General features: G+C 42.0%; 1 protein-coding gene across 4 annotated transcripts in view; it reads right to left on the bottom strand.

The window, feature by feature from the left end:
* The window catches only part of LOC112257636 (ankyrin repeat and fibronectin type-III domain-containing protein 1), a 229162-nt gene that overhangs the window by 150586 nt on the left and 58236 nt on the right, over nt 1–20340 (bottom strand). For all 4 annotated transcript variants that reach the window (XM_042326082.1, XM_042326077.1, XM_042326097.1 and 1 more), the window contains one exon: nt 157–194. In XM_042326082.1, coding sequence (XP_042182016.1) covers nt 157–194 — 38 coding nt within the window. The remainder of the gene's footprint in view (nt 1–156; nt 195–20340) is intronic.

Here is a 20340-nt window from a genome sequence, read left to right as displayed (position 1 = left end):
TTTATAGTGGACTACCTTTGACCATGACTATAGGGCTCTGGTCAGAAGTAGTGCACTATGTAGGGAAAAGGGTGCCATTTGGGACAAATCCTCTATCTGCATTCCCAATTGTGCAGCTGCCAGAAAGCGAGACACAAGAAACAAGAGGACACTTACTTCTTCCTGGTCTCGTATCTGCCTGTTGATCCAAGACTCTGTAGAGGATGAAAAGAGAAGATCATAATTTTTTATGTTTGAGCACGGAGCTATGAATGCATAATACAACATCAATTCATGGGAAATTCCATTCTACATAAATTGTCTCAGTAAAGTGGATCAATATTTAGCCAATAGTGCCCCCACCCTTCAGTTCCCTTAGTTTTCCTGGAAAGACCAGATGTAAAGGCTACGTGATAAAGGTTAAATAGTAAAACAGTATGCATCTCACTGAACTAAAACTGTGTTGGGAAAGCAGGACATATGTGGACAACTTCCGCAGAGATTGGACGAATTAAGAAAAAGAGGAGTTGATTGATTGGAAAAGGATTCACTGAGTACAAACCAGGGGATAACACGGTCAAGCAAATCCCCTTGTTTCCAACGTGGTCCCATGATGTGAAACGTAGGATGTAGATATTATTCTCTTCAGATGACCTTCATACAATATTAACTGGTTTTACACTACGTGGCCAAAAGTATGTGCTCACCAAACATCTCATTCCAATACCATGGGCATTAATATGGAGTTGGCCCCTACTTTTCTGGGTAGGCTTTCCACTATCTGTTGGAACATCGATGCAGGGACTTGCTTCCATTCAGCCACTAGAGCATCAGTGAGGTCGGGCACTGATGTTGGGCTATTAGGAATGGATCACAGTCAGCGTTCCAATTCATCCCAAAGGCGTTCGATGGGGCTAAGGTCAGGGCTCTGTGCAGGCCAGTCAAGTTCTTCTATAAACCATTTCTGTATGGACCTCGCTTTGTGCACGGGGAATTGTCATGCTGAAACAGGAAAGGGCCTTCCCCAAACTGTTGCAACAAAGTTGGAAGCACAGAATCGTCTACAATGTCATTGTATGCTGTAGCGTTAAGATTTCTCTTCACTGGAACGAAGGGGCCTAGACCGAATCATGAAAAACATTCTCAGACCATTATTCCACTGAACTTTACAGTTGGCCTATGCATTCAGGCATGTAGCGTTCTCCTGTCATCTGCCAAACCCAGATTAGTTTGTCAGACTGCTAGATGGTCTAGTGTGATTCATCACTCCAGAGAAGCCAATGGTGGCGAGCTTTACATCACTCCAGCTGACGCTTGGCAATGTGCATGGTGATATTAGGCTTGTGTGGCCATGGAAACCCATTTCATTAAGCTCCCGACAAACAGTTAATGTGCTGACGTTGCTCCAGAGGCAGTTTGGAACTCAGTAGTGAGTGTTGCAACCAAGGACAGACTATTTTTACGCACTACACGCTTCAGCACCTATGAGCTGCTTAGCGGTTGTTGCTCCTAAACGTTTCCACTTCACAATAAGAGCACCGATAATTGACCGGGGAAGCTCTAGCAGAGCAAAAATTCGTCAAACTGACTTGTTGGAAAGGTGGCATCCTATGACAATGCCATGTTGAAAGTCACAAGGTCTTCAGTAAGGCCATTCTACTGCCAATGTTTCTCTATAGAGAATGCATGGCGGAGTGCTCGATTTTATATACCTGTCAGAAACGGGTGTGGATGAAATAGCCAAATCCACTAATTTGAAGGGGTGTCCACACGCTTTTATATATACAGTGCATTCAGAAAGTATTCAGACCCCTTTCCATTTTCCACATTTTGTTATGTTACAGCCTTATTCTCGTCAATCTACACACAATACCTCATAATGACAAATTGAAAACAGGTCTTCGAAATAAATAAAACAATTCTAAACAGAAATACCTTATTTACTTAAGTATTCAAACCCTACGCTATGAGACACGAAATTGAGCTCAGGTGCATCCTGTTTCCATTGATCAGAGTCCAGCTGTGGTTAAATTCAATTGAACAGACATGATTTGGAAAGGTCCCACAGTTGACAGTGCATGTCAGAGCAAAAACCAAGTCAGAAGGTCAAATTAATTGTCCGTAGAGCTCTGAGACAGGATTGTGTCAGGGCACAGATCTGGGGGAGGGTACCAAAACATTTCTGCAGCATTGAAGGTCCCCAAGAACAGTGGCCTCCATCATTCTTAAATGGAAGACGTTTGGAGCCACCAAGACTTTTCCTAGAGCTGGACGCCCGGCCAAACTGAGCAATCCCGGGAGAAGGGCCTCGGTGAACAAGAACCCAATGGTCACTCTGACAGAGCTCCAGAGTTCCTCTGTGGAGATGGGAGAACCTTCCAGAAGGACAACCATCTCTGCAGCACTCCACCAAATCAGGCCTTTATGGTAGAGTGGCCAGACAGAAGCCACTCCTCAGTAAAAGGAGCATGACAGCCCACATGGTGTTTTCCAAAAGGCACCTAAAGGTCTGATGAAACCAAGATTGAACACTTTGTCCTCAAATGTCAAATGTCAAGTCTGGAGGAATCCTGGCACCATCCCTACGGTGAAGCATGGTGATGGCAGCATCATGCTGTGGGGATGTTTTTCAGCTGCAGGGACTGGGAGACTAGTCAGGATCGAGGGAAAGATGAACGGAGAAAAGTACAGAGACATCCTGTCACGACATCCTCTGAAGTCAGTTCCTCTCATTACATTTCCCTCATTACTTGTGGTGTATTTAACCCTCTGTTCCCCCATGTCTGTGTGTGTAATTGTTTATTGTCAGGTTGGCACTCTTCCTGCTGGTTTGCGCCGGGTTATATTTTACACCCGTGCTTTTTGACAGCCTGTACTTTGTACTTTGTTATTTTGTACTTAGTGCTGCCTCACTTGTTCTGAGGGCATTTGTTTTGTGACGCGGTTGCGTTCTATTCATTTATTGCCTCAGTAAAGTGCCTTGTCCACTCATCTCTGCTCTCCTGCGCCTGACTTCCTATGCACCAGCTACACTCACACCTTGACAGATCATTGATGAAAACCTGCTCCAGAGCGCTCAGGACCTCAGACTGGGGTAAAGGTTCACCTTCCTACAGGTCAACGACCCTTAGCACACAGCCAAAACAACGTCAGTGGTCCAGGCAGAGTCCGGTCTTGAAATCGATCGAACATCTCTAGAGAGAGCTGAAAACAGCTGTGCAGTGACGCTCCCCATCCGACCTGACAGAGATTGAGAGGATCTGCAGAGAAGAATAGGAGAAACTCCCCAAATACAGGTGTGCCAAGCTTGTAGCATCATAACCAAGAAGACCCGATGCTGTAAAGAGTCTGAATACTTAAGTAAATGTGATATCAGTTTTTTTATTTGTATAAATTTGCAAAAATGTCTAAAAACCTGTTTTAGCTTTGTCATTATGGTGTATTGTGTGTAGATGGATGAGGGGGGAAACAATTTAATACATTTTAGAATAAGGCTGTTATGTAACAAAATGTGGAAAAAGTCAAGGGGTCTGAATACTTTTCGAATGTAGGTTTACTGAGTAAGCTCAAGGGTTTCTATGGTTTTATATGGCTATAGAACAAACTAGTTTCCTTGTATTCAGTTATTGCTGACGACGTCACTGTACACTATACAGTATTTCAATTAAAGAACATATTCCAAGAAACAATTCATTACACAAACACACACACATCATCCAATTGAAGAGAGACATTTTCCAAGAAACAATCATGAACTAATGCACTGGTGGCAGGGGGTAAATGCTCTGTTGTCGTAACAACGTGGCAGAATGCTGAGGGAAAATGACTATCATTTTAGCTGTGTGTACATTACGTTGACTTTAATAAAAAGAAAAGACACAACCTTACTTATCGAAACAGGGATTTCTATTAGAAGATGGACAACGACGTTCAATTGAATTATATCCCATTATATTCACCTCTTCTATTTAAGCAATAAGGCCAGAGGGTGTGTAGTATATGGTCAATATACCACAGCTAAGAGCTGCTCTTAAGAACGACGCAACGCGGAGTGCCTGGATAGTCTTTAGCCATGCTATATTGGCCATATCTCACAAACCCAGAGGTGCCTTACTGCTATTATATACTGTTTACCAACATAATTAGAGCAGTAAAAATAATTGTTTTGTCATACGTGGTATGTGGTCTGATTTACCATGGCTGTCAGCCAATCAGATTTCAGGGCTCGAACCACCCAGATTACGATCTGTTTTATTCCAGTGCCTTCTCTGATGTGTTTCAGTGTGCTGTGTTGTACCAGTGTGTTTGAGCAGAAGTATAATGGATGTGCTGTGTTCTCTTTGTAAGGACAGATTATGTGTCTCCTGCCAGCTCTAAAATAAGACTATCGCTCATCAAACCACTACATGAGAAGAGTGGGAGCTATAAGCATCACACACACACACACACACACACACACACACACACACACACACACACACACACACACACACACACACACACACACACACACACACACACACACACACACACACACACACACACACACACACACACACACAGAGGAGACAGTCGTGACTCTGAAATCATCCAAACCTCAATGCCCTCTCACATCGCTGTCGGCTACATGTCCATCCCTGCGCAGTCTGATGGGAAACTGGAAGTAATAAATAACCTAACAACACAGATAATACATTATAGAAAGAGATCAAAATGTTCTATTTATAAAAGTCTAGGCGGTTGTACTCCGGGAATGCCTGCAGGGCACATGCACATAGGTCAACATATCTGTCGCTCTCTTTCTTTCCCTTGCTCTTTCTCCCATGTTCTTTCTCCTTGCATAGCCTTGAAGCTCTCTGGAGTGAAATATGGTGTATTCTTCTCCCGGGGTAAGACGATTCAGAGTATGGCTAGTTGAGATGGCGTCAGCAGCAACTAGCAGCCAGGGCCAGCTCTTGTGTACCTCCTAATGGAGTGGTTCTAACAAGAATAAGAACAATGTCCTAATGTTCATGGTACTGCGTCAAAAACCAGGGCTCCTGTGAGGTCTGCACATGTTCTTAACTCGTGCTGTTTTGTAAAGACCCTACCCTTTTGTCCTAGGAGCGAACATTTCTTCATGGTCATAGTTCCCTCACAATGAATGATATATTTTATCAGGCCTTGTGCTTTAGAAAATGTTAAGTATACAGCTTGCATTACAGCCTCCACCTGTCCGTCTGTCGAAACAGGTTATAGTGCAGAGCTACAGCAGGAGCATACCTAAACAGGTGTTGTCCGTCTGTCCATCTGTTACAGCTAAAGGTAGAGCTAGGTGTGCATACTAAAACAGCCCATAGGTAATGTTGTCCATCTGTCTGTCTGTCTGTCTGTCCCAGTGGAGGTATAGTGCTACCTCTGCATTCTGAAGTGAGAGGGAAGGATATTTAATACCCCAAGTGTCCCTATGCTGTTCAATAATAAACCACTTTGAGCACTTAAAATTCCCCTTTCAATTAAATCCATTATAATTTACTTTATAAAGCAATTACATGCATCGCACACTGTATACCAGGGTCAGAAATAAGCCTGCCCATAAGACACACTCCACTGAATCAATAAGGAGGATGTCATTCTCATATGTAGTTTTTTTGTGCATTCTATACCCTATGGGCCCTGGTCAAAAGTATTGCACAATTATGGGTCATTATACAGAAGTGGTGCAAATTGGGTGTTCCATTTTTTTTTTTTTTCCCCCACCAAACTAACTTTCAGCACACGTCTTCCAACGTACTGTATGTCACGTATACATTATACTACTCACACACTTTGTTTGTATTGTATATTTGAAATACTTACCTGAATTCCTTAACACCCCACAACATGAGTTACTACGGAAACATAGTGGAAAAGGTGCAATAAAGGTAAAACAATGCACAGTAGTGACCATTTTCATTAACTTTCTATTACAGATTAATTGTAGAAATAGAATTTGCATGCATAAAAATACAAATAACTAAAAGCATGGTTTTTAGCCTGATTTCAAAACATTTACATTTCATTTAGAGAAAATGTATCTCTATAATAGTTCTCTATAAAATGTAAAATGTTGATTGTATGAATCTGAAACTTGTTGACTGACTGAATTATGTTGTTAGATGTTTAAATGATTACGTTATCTATCTTTATTTTGGCAAGATAACAGGTGTTTTGGTGTCAAGTATCAATCATAGTGATAAATGGAGGACTCTAGATGAATATAACTCATTTTTAGAAAAGACATGGTCATTGATGGCATCCAGCATTTAAAAGTAGTCAACTAGGTGGAGATTCCTATAGGTTGAGATTGATCAGCCAATGATCATAGAGCAGGGATGGGCAACTCCAGTCCTCGGGGCCGGAGTGGTGTCACACTTTTTCTCTATCCCTAGCAAACACAGCTGATTAAACTAATTGCATGCTAATCTGAAGATCATGATTAGGTGATTATTGGAGTCATGTGTGTTAGCTGGAGCTGGGGCAAAACACTAATCAGGCCCTTGAGGACTGGAGTTGCCCATCGCTGTCATAATGCATTGTCTTATTCAAATTGAGCTGCCTTTAAAGGCTAAGGTAATATCCACGAGCCATGACTTATACCGAGACATTGGTCCCAAGATTCAGTCCAAGACCCAGTGAGTTGAGACCATGACAAGTTAAAACCAAATGTATGTGGTCTTGTTTGGTCTCAAGACCAAGACATCAAGAGTCCATTGGCCCTTTTTTAAATTGTAAGAAACTCAAGTAGAGTAAACTCTTCAGCCTGAAGAGCATTAGCAATGTCGGCCACTGATATTGGGCAATTAGACCTGGCTTGCAGATGGTGTTCCAATTCCTCCCAAAGGTGTTCGATGGGGTTGAGGTCAGGGCTCTGTGCAAGTCAGTCAAGTTCTTCCACACCGATCTTGACAAACCATTTCTGTTTGGACCTCGATTTGTGCACGGGGGCATCGTCATGCTGAAACAGGAAAGGGCCTTCCCCAAACTGTTGCCACATAGTTGGACGCACAGAATCGTCTAGAATGCCATTGTATACTGTAGCGTAACTTCACTGGAACTAAGGGGCCTAGATCGAACCATGAAAGACAGCCCCAGAAAATTATTCCTCCTCCACCTAACTTTACAGTTAGTCACTATGCATTCAGGCTAGTAGCATTCTCCTAGCATCCACCAAATCCAAATTCGTCCGTCGGACTGCCAATGATGAAGCATGATTCATTACTCCAGAGACATGGTGATCTTGGTGATGGTGATCTTGGTGATGGCATGGTGATCTTAGGCTTACATGCATGCGGCTGCTCGACCAGGGAAACCCATTTCATGACGCTCCCAACGAACAGTTCTTGTGCTGACGTTGCTTCCAGAGACCGTTTGGAACTCAGTAGTGAGTGTTGCAACCGAAGACAAGATGATTTTTATAACCTACATGCTTCAGCACTCGGCGTTCCGGTCCTGAGAGCTTGTGTGGACAACCACTTCGCGGCTGAGCCATTGTGGCTCCTAGACATTTCCACTTAACAATAAGAACACTTACAGTTGTCCGGGGCAGCTCTAGCAGGGCAGACATTTGATGAATTGACTTGTTGGAAAAGTGGCAGATGACGGTGCCACATTGAAAGTCACTGAGTGCTTCAGTAAGGGCCATTCTACTGCCAATGTTTGTCTATGGGGATTGTCTATGGGGAATTTGATACAACTGTCAGCAACGGGTGTGACTGAAATAGCCAAATCCACGAATTTGAAGGGGTGTCCACATACTTTATTTGTGAATGACAGAGGCTGTGGTACAGTGGTTCTTGATTTAAAAGTTGCATCGTACGGTAGTACAGCTTGCGGGCTGCCGGCAGAATTCTATGGCACGTTACTTAAGTGTAAACTATTGTTGCAATTAATGCTAGTTAGTGCTAGTTTGACCACCAGAGGGCATCTATGAGAATTATTTGACTGTTTTTAAAATTGTCTGTACTAGAGAATTTAAAACCTTTTTAATTCCAAGAAAAATGAAAAACTAAATCCTCAGGGCTTCCGTCAGGAAAATATGGCGCTGTACAACGTGACTGGTCAGGAGTAGGCTACTAAGTGGCTGTGAGTGAAGAGCAAAATAATCCTAACATTTCCACACCCTAATTATAGGCTAACAAATACCCAAATAGAGATTCAGTGAAAATAAAAATCTCATTGATTTATCAAGACCAGTCTCCATGCTTTTCTCAGAGCAGCGCGAAACGGTGCTGAAATAGTTGAACACACACGGGTATGCTACTGCTTCAAATCCTATTATAACAATTGGATGAATTTGGGTGTTCCAGTAAGCAACAGTTTGTTGCCTTCATTAACGGACTTTAATCCAATATTTCTGTCATTCAGTGATATTTATTCCCATAGTAATTCATTATGGATCCATCCAGAAAAAAAAAACGCATTTGGTGGACTCGGTAGGCGTCTATTTTCCTGCTGATAGCACATCAAGGGTGCATGGCTTCTTTTGTATTCTTAACAAGAACTCCAGCACAGAGATCAGAAAGGAGCCTCGAATAATTAAACATGCTGGTAAAATACTGTTAGACATGGGGATTATGTTCACGGACAGTGCTATTTGCCTGTGTTACGCCGTACACGAAAGCCCTGGAAAATGAACAGGCACAGTAGGCTACAACACTGTAAAGTAGGCCTAATAATGATAAAAAAATAATGCTTAAATAAATCGACGGGTGGTCTTTACTGTATGCTGCACATTTTTACATTGTATTCCATTTCCAGCGAGACTATTCAATCCATCGACTCACTGATGGTTGAAGACGATGTACGATCAGCAAAGGCAATCTGGAATCTGCTGGCATCACCGCACAACATCAACATCGCTCTAATCACAGTCAAAAGACAGTTGAAGAAACTTGAGTGGACTTATGGAAAGGCTCTGTAAGACATTTTATATAATATATATATATATACACACACACACACACAGTTGAAGTCGGACATTTACATACACTTAGGTTGGAGTCATTAAAACTTGTTTTCAACCACTCCACAAATTTCTTGTTAACAAACTATAGTTTTGGCAAGTTGGTTAGGAAATCTACTTTGTGCATGACACAAGTCATTTTTCCAACAATTGTTTACAGACAGATTATTTCACTTATAATTCACTGTATCACAATTCCACTGGGTCAGAAGTTAACATACACTAAGTAGACTGTGCCTTTAAACAGCTTGGAAAATTCCAGAAAATGCCATGGCTTTAGAAGCTTCTGACAGGCTAATTGACATCATTTGAGTCAATTAGAGGTGTATCTGTGGATGTATTTCAAGGCCTACCATCAAACGCAGTGCCTCTTTGCTTGACATCATGGGAAAATCAAAAGAAATCAGCCAAGAACTCTGTAGACCTCCACAAGTCTGGTTCATCCTTGGGAGCAATTTCCAAATGCCTGAAGGTATCACATTCATCTGTACAAACAATAGTATGCAAGTATAAACACCATGCGACCACGCTGCCGTCATACCGTCATACCAAACACCAATGCCTTTCTTAATATTAATACACAGAAGTATATATTTTTAAACCTGCATATTTAGTTAAAAGAAATTCATTTTAGCAATATTAACAGCAATATTAACTAGGGAAATTGTATTAACTTGTATTAACAGCAATATTAACTAGGGAAATTGTGTCACTTCTCTTGCGTTCATTGCACGCAGAGTCAGGGTATATGCAACAGTTTGGGCCGCCTGGCTCATTGCAAACTAATTTGCCAGAATTTTACATAATTATGACAAAACATTGAAGGTTGTGCATTGTAACAGCAAAATTTTGACTTATGGTTGAAACCCGTTAGATAAAATACGGAATGGTTCAGTATTTCACTGAAAGAATAGACATTTGTTTTTCGAAATGATAGTTTCCGGATATGACCATATTAATGACCTAAGGCTCGTATTTCTGTGTGTTATTATAATATAAATAAGTCTATAATTTGATAGAGCAGTCTGACTGAGCGGTGGTAGGCAGCAGCAGGCTCCTAAGCATTCATTCAAACAGCACTTCCCTGCATCCCCCCCCCCACTTTTATTTAACCAGGTAGGCTAGTTGAGAACAAGATCTCATTTGCAAGATAAAGCATAGCAATTCAACACATACAACAACACAGAGTTACACGTGGAATAGACAAAACATACAGTCAATAATACAGCAGAAAAAAGAAAACAAAAAAGTCTATATACAGTGTGTGCAAATGAGGTAAGATAAGGGAGGTAAGGCAATAAATAGGCCATGGTGGCGAAGTAATTACAATATAGCAATTAAACACTGGAATGCTAGATGTGCAGAAGATGAATGTGCAAGTAGAGATACTGGCGTGCAAAAGAGCAAGATAGATAAATAAATACAGTATGGGGATGAGATAGATAGATGAGCAGATTACAGATGCCTATGTACAGGTGCAGTGATCTGTGAGCTGCTCTGACAGCTGGTGTTTAAAGTTAGTGAGGGAGATATGAGTCTCCAGCTTCAGTGATTTTTGCAGTTTGTTCCAGTCATTGGCAGCAGAGAACTGGAAGGAAAGGCGACCAAATGAGGAATTGGCTTTGGGGGTGACCAGTGAGATATACCTGCTGGAGTGTGTGCTACGAGTGGGTGCTGCTATGGTGACCAGTGAGCTGAGATAAGGTGGGGCTTTACCTAGCAGAGCCATTTAGATCACCTGTAGCCAGTGGGTTTGGCGACGAGTATAATGCGAGGGCAAACCAACGAGAGTGTAAAGGTCGCAGTGGTGGGTAGTGTATGGGGCTTTGGTGACAAAACGGATGGCACTGTGATAGACTGCATCCAATTTGTTGAGTAGAGTGTTGGAGGCTATTTTATAGATGACATCGCCGAAGTCGAGGATTGGTAGGATGGTCTGTTTTACGAGGGTATGTTTGGCAGCATGAGTGAAGGATGCTTTGTTGCGATATAGGAAGCCGATTATAGATTTAATTTTGGATTGGAGATGCTTAATGTGAGTCTGGGAGGAGAGTTGACAGTCTAACCAGACACCTAGGTATTTGTAGTTGTCCAAGTACTCTAAGTCAGAGCCGTCCAGAGTAGTGATACTGGACGGGCGGGCAGGTGCGGACAGTGATTGATTGAATAGCATGCATTTAGTTTTACTTGCATTTAAGAGCAGTTGGAGGCCACGGAAGGAGAGATGTACAGCATTGAAGCTCGTCTGGAGGTTAGTTAACAAAGAGTCCAAAGAGGGGCCAGAAGTATACAGAATGGTGTCGTCTGCGTAGAGATAGATCAGAGAATCAACAGCAGCAAGCGCAACATCATTGATGTATACAGAGAAGAATGTCATCCCGAGAATTGAACCCTGTGGCACCTCCATAGAGACTGCCAGAGGTCTGGACAACAGGCCCTCTGATTTGACACACTGAATTCTATCAGAGAAGTAGTTGGTAAACAAGGCGAGGCAATCATTTGAGAAACCAAGGCTGTCGAGTCTGCCAATAAGAATGTGGTGATTGACAGAGTCGAAAAACTTGGCCAGGTCGATGAATACGGCTGCACAGTAATGTCTCTTATCGATGGCGGTTATGATGTTGCTTAGGACCTTGAGCGTGGCTGAGGTGCACCCATGACCAGCTCTTAAACCAGATTGCATAGCGGAGAAGGGACGGTGGGATTCGAAATGGTCGGTAATCTGTTTGTTAACTTGGATTTCGAAGACCTTAAAAAGACAGGGTAGGATAGATATAGGTTTGTAGCGGTTTGGGTCTAGAGTGTCACCCCCTTTGAAGAGGGGGATGACCACCTCAGCTTTCCATTCTTTGGGAATCTCAGAAGATACGAAAGAGAGGTTGAACAGGCTAGTAATAGGGCATTTAACAATTTCGGCAGATCATTTTAGAAAGAGAGGGTCCAGATTGTCTAGCCCGGCTGATACGTAGGGGTCCAGAAGGGCAAGTTAGTTTGGATGATATCAATGATGGTGCCCTTGTTTACGGATTTGGGGTTGTACCTGGTAGGTTCATTGATCATTTGTGTGAGATTGAGGGCATCAAGCTTAGATTGTAGGATGGCCGGGGTGTTAACCATGTCCCAGTTTAGGTCACCTAGTAGCACAAGCTCAGAAGATAGATGGGGGCTATCAATTCATATATGGTTTCGAGGGCACACCTGGGGGCAGAGGGTGGTCTATAGCAAGCGGCAACAGTGAGAGACTTGTTTCTGGAAAGGTGAATTTTTAGAAGTAGTAGCTCGAATTGTTTGGGTACAGACCTGGATAGTAAGCCTGCAGAGTTTTGTCTATCTTTGCAGTAGATTGCAACACCGCCCCCTTTGGGAGTTCTATCTTTGCGGAAAATGTTATAGTTAGGGATGGAGATTTCAGGGTTTTTTCTGGTTTTCCGAAGCCAGGATTCAGACACGGCTAAGACATTTGCCAGCAGCTCTTCGCTGTGCTTCAAGTATTGCGCCATGTATGACTTCAAGCCTATCAACTCCCGAGATTAGGCTGGCAATACTGAAGTACCTCCAATAGCCAACATCAAATAGTCAAAAGGTAGAGTGGGACAAAAAAGTATTTAGTCAGCCACCAATTGTGCAAGTTCTCCCACTTAAAAAGATGAGAGAGGCCTGTAATTTTCATCATAGGTACACTTCAACTATGACAGACAAAATGATATTTAAAAATCCAGAAAATCACATTGTAGGATTTTTAATGAATTTATTTGCAAATTATGGTGGAAAATAGGTATTTGGTCACCTACAAACAAGCAAGATTTCTGGCTCTCACAGACCTGTAACTTCTTCTTTAAGAGGCTCCTCTGTCTTCCACTCGTTACCTGTATTAATGGCACCTGTTTGAACTTGTTATCAGTATAAAAAATAACTTTTTGGTAACAACTCAACTCGTCGTGTTTGGAGGACAAAGAATGCTGAGTTGCATTCAAAGAACACCATACCTACTGTGAAGCATGGGGGTGGGAAAATCATGCTTTGGGGCTTTTTTTCTGCATAGGGACCAGGATGACTGATCCGTGTAAAGGAAATAATGAATGGGGCCATGTATCGTCAGATTTTGAGTGAAAACCTCCTTCCATCAGCAAGGGCATTGAAGATGAAACGTGGCTGGGTCTTTCAGCATGACAATGATCCCAAACACACCGCCCGGGCAACGAAGGAGTGGCTTTGTAAGAAGCATTTCAAGGTCCTGGAGTGGCCTAGCCAGTCTCCAGATCTCAACCCCATAGAAGATCTTTGGAGGGAGTTGAAAGTCCGTGTTGCCCAGCAACAGCCCCAAAACAGCACTGCTCTAGAGGAGATCTGCATTAAGGAATGGGCCAAAATACCAGCAAAAGTGTGTGAAAACCTTGTGAAGACTTACAGAAAACATTTGACCTCTGTCATTGCCAACAAAGGGTTTATAACAAAGTATTGAGATAAACTTTTGTTATTGACCAAATACTTATTCCACCATAATTTGTAAATAAATTCATTACAAATCCTACAATGTGATTTTCTGGATTTTTTCCGTCTCATTTTGTCTGTCATAGTTGAAGTGGCAGGGACTGGGAGACTAGTCAGGATCTCGGCAAAGATGAATGGAGCAAAGTACATAAAGATCCTTGATGAAGATCTGCTCCAGAGCGCTCAGGACCTTAGACTGGGTTCTCCTTCCAACAGTGCCTTGACACAATCCTGTCTCTGAGCTCTATGGATAAATCCATTGACCTCATGGCTTGGTTTTTGCTTGAATATGCACTGTCAACTGTGGGACGTTATATAGACAGGTGTGTGCTTTTCCAAACCATGTCCAATTAATTGAATTTACAACAGGTGGACTCCAATCAAGCTGTAGAAACATCTCAAGGATTATCAAAGGAAACGGGATGCACCTGAGCTCAATTTAGAGTCTCATATCAAAGGGTCTGAATACTTAAGATATTTCTGTTTTTTGTTTTTAATACATGGTTTTCGCTTCATCGTTATGGGGTATTGTGTGTAGATTGATGAGGGGTTTTATTTATTTAATCTATTTTTGAATAAGGCTGTAACGTAACAAAATGTGGAAAAAGTCAAGGGGTCTGAATACTTTCCAAATGCACTGTAAATTATATTAAAATTATTTTTTTATACTTTTACAAATATTTCTACAAACCTGTTTTTGCTTTGTCATTATGGGGTATTGAATGTAGATTGATGAGGGGGGAAACGATGTAATCAATTTTAGAATAAGGCTGTAACATAACAAAATGTGGAAAAAGTCAAGGGGTCTGAATACTTTCCAAATGCACTGTAAATATCTCTATGATGTCAGTTGTTTTGGTTTCGATTTGGAAAATGTTGACTTATTTTAGACTTTAAAGAATCCCCATAGCTAACATATGGCTGGCTAAGTCATTTGCACAGATGTACATCCCAGCAAACATATGTTTTTGTCCCAAAACCGTACCATACACATTTCTTGACATATTAGATGTCGGCAGTGACACTTAAAAATCCCATCACCTGGTGATATTTGTAGGGGTGTGGTTTAAGGCACCTTCCTTCCACAGTCTTGTAACGTTTGTGTTTCAGAAGTTACATCAAAAGATGGGACAGCATAGTTTTGAGAAAGATGTTTAAAAATAAACAAAATAACTAATTAAATCAGTATCTTTCAATATAATAATAGAACAAGCTGTTCTATTAAAATAATAGTGTTAAATCATGAATTGCTTTCCGTTTAGGAGTCCATGTTGGGGACAGCCACCTCTCAATAGAAATGTGTATAAAAAATGACTTTGTACTATATTAATTTAACAATATATTTCTTATTGCCTTGGATTGAAAATAAATGTCCTAAGTTCGGAGACTTAACAGGACACTTAATTCGTTTTTTTTGTGTTGAGACTGCAATTTACACCACTTCTGTAGAATCACCCACATAGGGAATAGGATTCCATTTGGAACAGCCCCCTGACTAGCATGTTGATATTTGGTGAATGTCATTCTCTCTCTAGGCTGCTCTGTACTGCTGTCCTGTCTCTTTAATGTCTGAGGTTCTCTCATTCTGCTAATTCAGTCACTGTGAGTTTGTGTACGCGTTCGTGCGTGTGCGTAAGGCAACAGATCGCAATACAACAGACTGATTCAGGTTCACCTCCTACAGCTCTGTAATTACTGAGGACAGAGAAAGAACCATGACCTTTACTGGAAGGGGAGAATTGAAAGAGAGAGAGAGAGTGTTTATTTCACTTTTGTTTATTATCTATTTAACTTGGGGGAGAGAGAGAGAGGTGGGAGAGAGTGAAAGAGGTCAGAAAGAGAGATGGGATAGAGAGAAATAGAGGTGGAAGAGAAAGAGGCGGGAGAGAGAGGAGAGTGAGGTGGGAGAAAGGGAGAGAGGTGAGAGAGAGAGGGGTGGGAGAGAGAGAGGTGGGAGATAGCGAGAGAGAAAGAGGTGGGAGAGAAAGAGGTGGGAAAGAGAGAGGGAGATGGGATAGAGAGCGAGAGAAAGGTGAGAAAGAGAGAGATGGGCTGGAGGGAGAGAGAGAGAAAGAAAGAGGTGGGAGAGAGAGAGAGAGATGGGGAGAGAGAGAGAGAGAGAGAGAGAGAGATGGAAAATAGAGAGAAAGAGGTGGGAGTAAAAGAGAGGCCGGAGAGAGATAGGTGTGAGAGACAGAGGTGGGAGAGAGAGAGGGAGGGGTGGGAGAGAGAGAGAGAGAATGAGATAAAGGCATCATTACATTTAATTGACTTGAATTCACAGACACAGAAAATCTATATGTATTATGGATATCATGAACTGCTTAGTTTAAATAATCTGTTTAAGTGGGAAATTGCCTGGCGCCCAGCAGGAGAGGTGTTGGCAGGCTGTGAAACACTCGCTGACCCAAACATAACTCTTTTACTACTGTAGTATCTTTAATTAATCTTTCATCTTTGGTTTCCATCAATAAAAAAATCAGATTAAAAAAATGTCACGACAGGCCTGATGGAAACAGCTAATTTGTTGGTAAACTTTGCAAATGTCGACAAAGCAAAATATGGTAGACAAGGTGGGATAACGGTTTTGTTGGTGAAATAGATTATGCAACAATTGCTGTGAAATTGCTTTTAATGAGCAAATATTGACATAATAACCATCTTGTCGAGGCAAACTTGGAGTCACACGATGCTATGTTGTGTGCTCCTCCCACTGCGACTTGGAAAAGCACGCACAGTTTACTATGCTACAGATGAAATAAGTTAACAACTTCACAGGGTGGTGAAAGTGCACTGTGATGAGCTTGATGCTCCTTTCCAATAAATATTGAGGGTCTTGATTTGTATAGTGATGACATGATGATAGGTGCTTGGCTGCGAGTTGACAAATAACAATTATCCTGCACTTATCCATGACCTCATCATGTACCCTCCACACTGTATCTGCCAGCTGTTGGCCAGAGCACACATGCCAAGACCAGAGTGGACACATTCGCTGTTTATTGAAGACTTTTTCTGCCAAAACCCTTGACAGTGATACAAACAGGATGGACACTTTAAAAGTTTTAAAACGAGGTGCTTTTTATGTGAACTACGTCATAACACGCAGCTTTGTATCTGCAGCAAGTTCGTTTGATAGAAACTAAAATAAAAGCAAAATTATTAAGGAGCCCCATTTGGATCCCTCTGTTCCTGGTAGGGCAGCAGCTACTCTTCCTGGGGTCCAGCAACATTAAGGCAGATATTTACAATAACAAATATTACATGACATTTAATTTCATAACACTTTTCACAAAAAATTAAAACCTGTTTGGGATAGGGGGCAGAATTGGGAAGTTTGGATGAAAAGCGTGCCCAGAGTAAACTGCCTGTTACTTAGGCTCAGAAGCTAGGATATGCATAAAATTAGTATATTTGGATAGACAACACTCTAAAGTTTCCAAAACTGTTAAAATAATGCATATGAGTATATCAGAACTCATATGGTAGGCAAAAACCTGAGAAAAATCCAACCAGGAAGTGGGAATTCTGAGGTTTGTAGTTTTTAAGTGAATTCCCATCCAATGTTCAGTGTCTGTGGGGTCAGATTGCACTTCCTAAGGCTTCCAGTAGATGTTAACAGCCTTTAGAAGTTGTTTCAGGCTTCTATTGTGAAAGGGGAGAGAATAAGACCACTCAGAGTAAGTGGCTCAGCTGAAAGCCATGAGTTGTTTATCGCGTGTGGCCGTGAGCGCATCGTTGGTTATCTGTGTTTTCTATTGTCAACGCTGTCGTCCAGATCCAAAAAGATCCTAAGGATTGATTATAGACATCGTTTGATATGTTTCTACGAACTTTAATGGAACTTTTTTTACTTTTCTTCTGGATGTTGTGCATATGGATTACTGAATTAAACGCGCAAACAAAAAGGAGGTTTTTGGACAAAAATATGAACTTTATCGAACAAAACAAACATTTATTGTGTAACATGGAGTCCTTGGAGTGCCACCAGATGAAGATCAAAGGTAAGTGATTAATTTTAACGCTATTTCTGACTTTTGTGACACCTCTCCTTGGCTGGAAAATGTCTGTATGGTTTTTGTGGCTAGGCGCTGCCCTAACATAATCGCATGGTGTGCTTTCGCCGTAAAGCCTTTTTGAAATCTGACACAGCGGCTGGATTAACAAGAAGTTTATCTTTAAGCCTATGTATAACACTTGTATCTTTCATCAATATTTATGATGAGTATTTCTGTCATTTGATTTGGCTCTCTGCAATTTCACCGGATGTTTGTTTGAGACAATGCATTACTGAACATAACGCGCCAATTTAAACAGAGGTTTTTGGACAAAGATTAACTTTATCGAACAAAACAAACATTTGTGTAACATGGAGTCCTGGGAGTGCCACCAGATGAAGATCGTCAAAGGTTACTGATTAATTTTAATGCTATTTCTGACTTTTGTGACACCTCTCCTTGGCTGGAAAATGTCTGTGTGGTTTTTTGTGGCTAGGCGCTGTCCTAACATAATCGCATGATGTGCTTTCACCGTTAAGCCTTTTTGAAATCGGACACTGTGGTTGGATTAACAATAAGTTTTTCTTTAAAATGGTGTATAATACTTGTATGTTTGAGGAATTTAAATTATGAGATTTCTGTTGTTTGAATTTGGCGTCCTGCAATTTCACTGGCTGTAGGCCAGGTGTTCCGCTAGCAGAACTCCCTTCCCAGAAAGGATATGTGTTCCCTCAGGCCACTATTCTACTACCACATATTTACAATACAAAATCTATGTATATGTGTGTGTAGAGTGCATGTGTAATCACGTGAATATGTATGTGTGTGCCTGTGTGTGTGTCTTCACAGTCCCTGCTGTTCCAAGGTGTATTTTGTATTATTTTTTACATCTGATTCTACTGCTTGCATCAGTTACCTGACGTGGAATATAGTAACATGTAGTCATGGCTCTATGTGGTACTGTGTGCCTCCCATAGTCTGTTCTGGACTTAGGGATTGTGAAGAGACCCCTGCTGGGTACCGGAAATCCCCAAAAGTCCTCACAAGCATAGTAAAACAAGGTACTCTTTCCCTCTTTGGCACTTTTCCCACATCCCAATGAAGACAAAAGTTGTTTTATGCTTAGCGTTTAGGTTTACGGTTACAACTGGGGTTAGGGGTTAAGGTTAGGGGCTGGGAAAAAAAGGATTTTGAATGGAAATCAATTTTAGGTCCCCACAAGGACAGTAAAACATATGCTGTATGTGTGTGTGTGTGTGTGTGTGTGTGTGTGTGTGTGTGTGGCTGCATGCATACGTGTGTGTGTGCATGTGTTCCTCCTAACAGTGCTCTCTCTGTAGGGTAAGAACACTACCTAAGGGCCCTTGGCCATCCCCTGGGAACACTCTCATTCAGTAATGTACCCTACGGCCCTGTACAACTACATCTAGACAGGCTACTGCTTCTCATCAAGCCGGCTGTCAAGCCTGTCTCTCCCTACTCATGAGCTGATGGGTGGGTGAGCTGAATGTTTCAACATACTGTACCTTGTACTGAGCTAAAATATAAATGCAACATGCAACAATTTCAAAGATTTTACTGAGTTACAGTTCATACAGGGAAATCAGTCAATTTAAATGAATTCATTAGGCCCTAATCTATGGATTTGACATGACTGGGAATACAGATAAGCATCTGTTGGTCACAGACACCTTAAAAGAAAAGTAGGGGCGTGGATCAGAAAACCACTGAGTATCTGGTGTGACCACCGTGTGCTTCACGCAGCGCGACACATCTTCTTCACAGAGTTGATCCGGCTGTTGATTGTGGCCTGTGGAATGTTGTCCCACTCCTCTTCAATGACTGTGCGAAGTTGCTCAATATGGGCAGGAACTGGAACACGCTGTCGTACACATCCAGATCATCCCAAACATGCTCAATGGGTGTCATGTCTGGTGAGTATGCAGGCAGGGTAAGCACTGGGACATTTTCAGCTTCCCGGAATTGTGTGCAGATCCTTGCGACATGGGGCCGAGCATTATCATGCTGAAACTTTAGGTGATCGCGGAGGATGAATGGCACATACAACTGACCTCAGGATCTCGTCACGGTATCTCTGTGCATTCAAATTGCCATTGATAAAATACAATTGTGTTCTTTGTACGTAGCTTATGCCTGCCCATGCCATAACCCCACACAACATTGACATAAGCAAGTCGCTCGCCCACCTGACGTCATACATACCTTCTGCCAGGTACAGTTCAAACCGGGCTTCCTCTGTGAGGAGCACACCTCTCCAGCGTGCCAGTGGCCATAGAAGTTGAGCATTTACCCACTGAAGTCGGTGATGACGCCGAACTGCAGTCAGGTCAAGACGCTAATAAGGACAAAGAGCACGCAGATGAGCTTCCCTGAGACGGTTTCTGACAGTTTGTGCAGCAATTCTTCAGTTTTGCAAACCCATAGCCGAATGTGGAGGTACTGGGCAGGCGTGGTTACGCATGGCCTGTGGTTGTGAGGCCGGTTGGCAGTACTGCCAAATTCTCCAAAACAATGTTGGAGGTGGCTTATGGTGGAGAAATTAACATTAAATTCTCTAGCAACAGCTCTGGTGGACATTCCTGCAGTCGGCATGAAAATTGCACACTCCGTCAAAACTTGAGACATCTGTTGAATTGTGCTGTGTGACAAAACTGCACATTTTAGAGCGGCTTTTAGTGTCCCCAGCACAAAATGCACCTGTCTAATGATCATGCTGGTTAATCAGCTTCTTGATATGCCACACCAAACAGGTGGATGGATTCTCTTGGCAAAGGAGAAATGCTCACTAACAGGGATGTAAACAAATTTGTTCATAACTTTTGAGAGAAATAAGCTTTTTGTGCATATGGAACATTTCTGGGATCTTTT

The sequence above is a fragment of the Oncorhynchus tshawytscha genome, linkage group LG01 (assembly GCF_018296145.1).
Source record: "Oncorhynchus tshawytscha isolate Ot180627B linkage group LG01, Otsh_v2.0, whole genome shotgun sequence".
Lineage (NCBI taxonomy): Eukaryota > Metazoa > Chordata > Actinopteri > Salmoniformes > Salmonidae > Oncorhynchus > Oncorhynchus tshawytscha.
The sequence above is the reverse complement of the archived record's forward strand: the minus strand, read 5'-3'. Positions and strand labels throughout refer to the sequence as shown.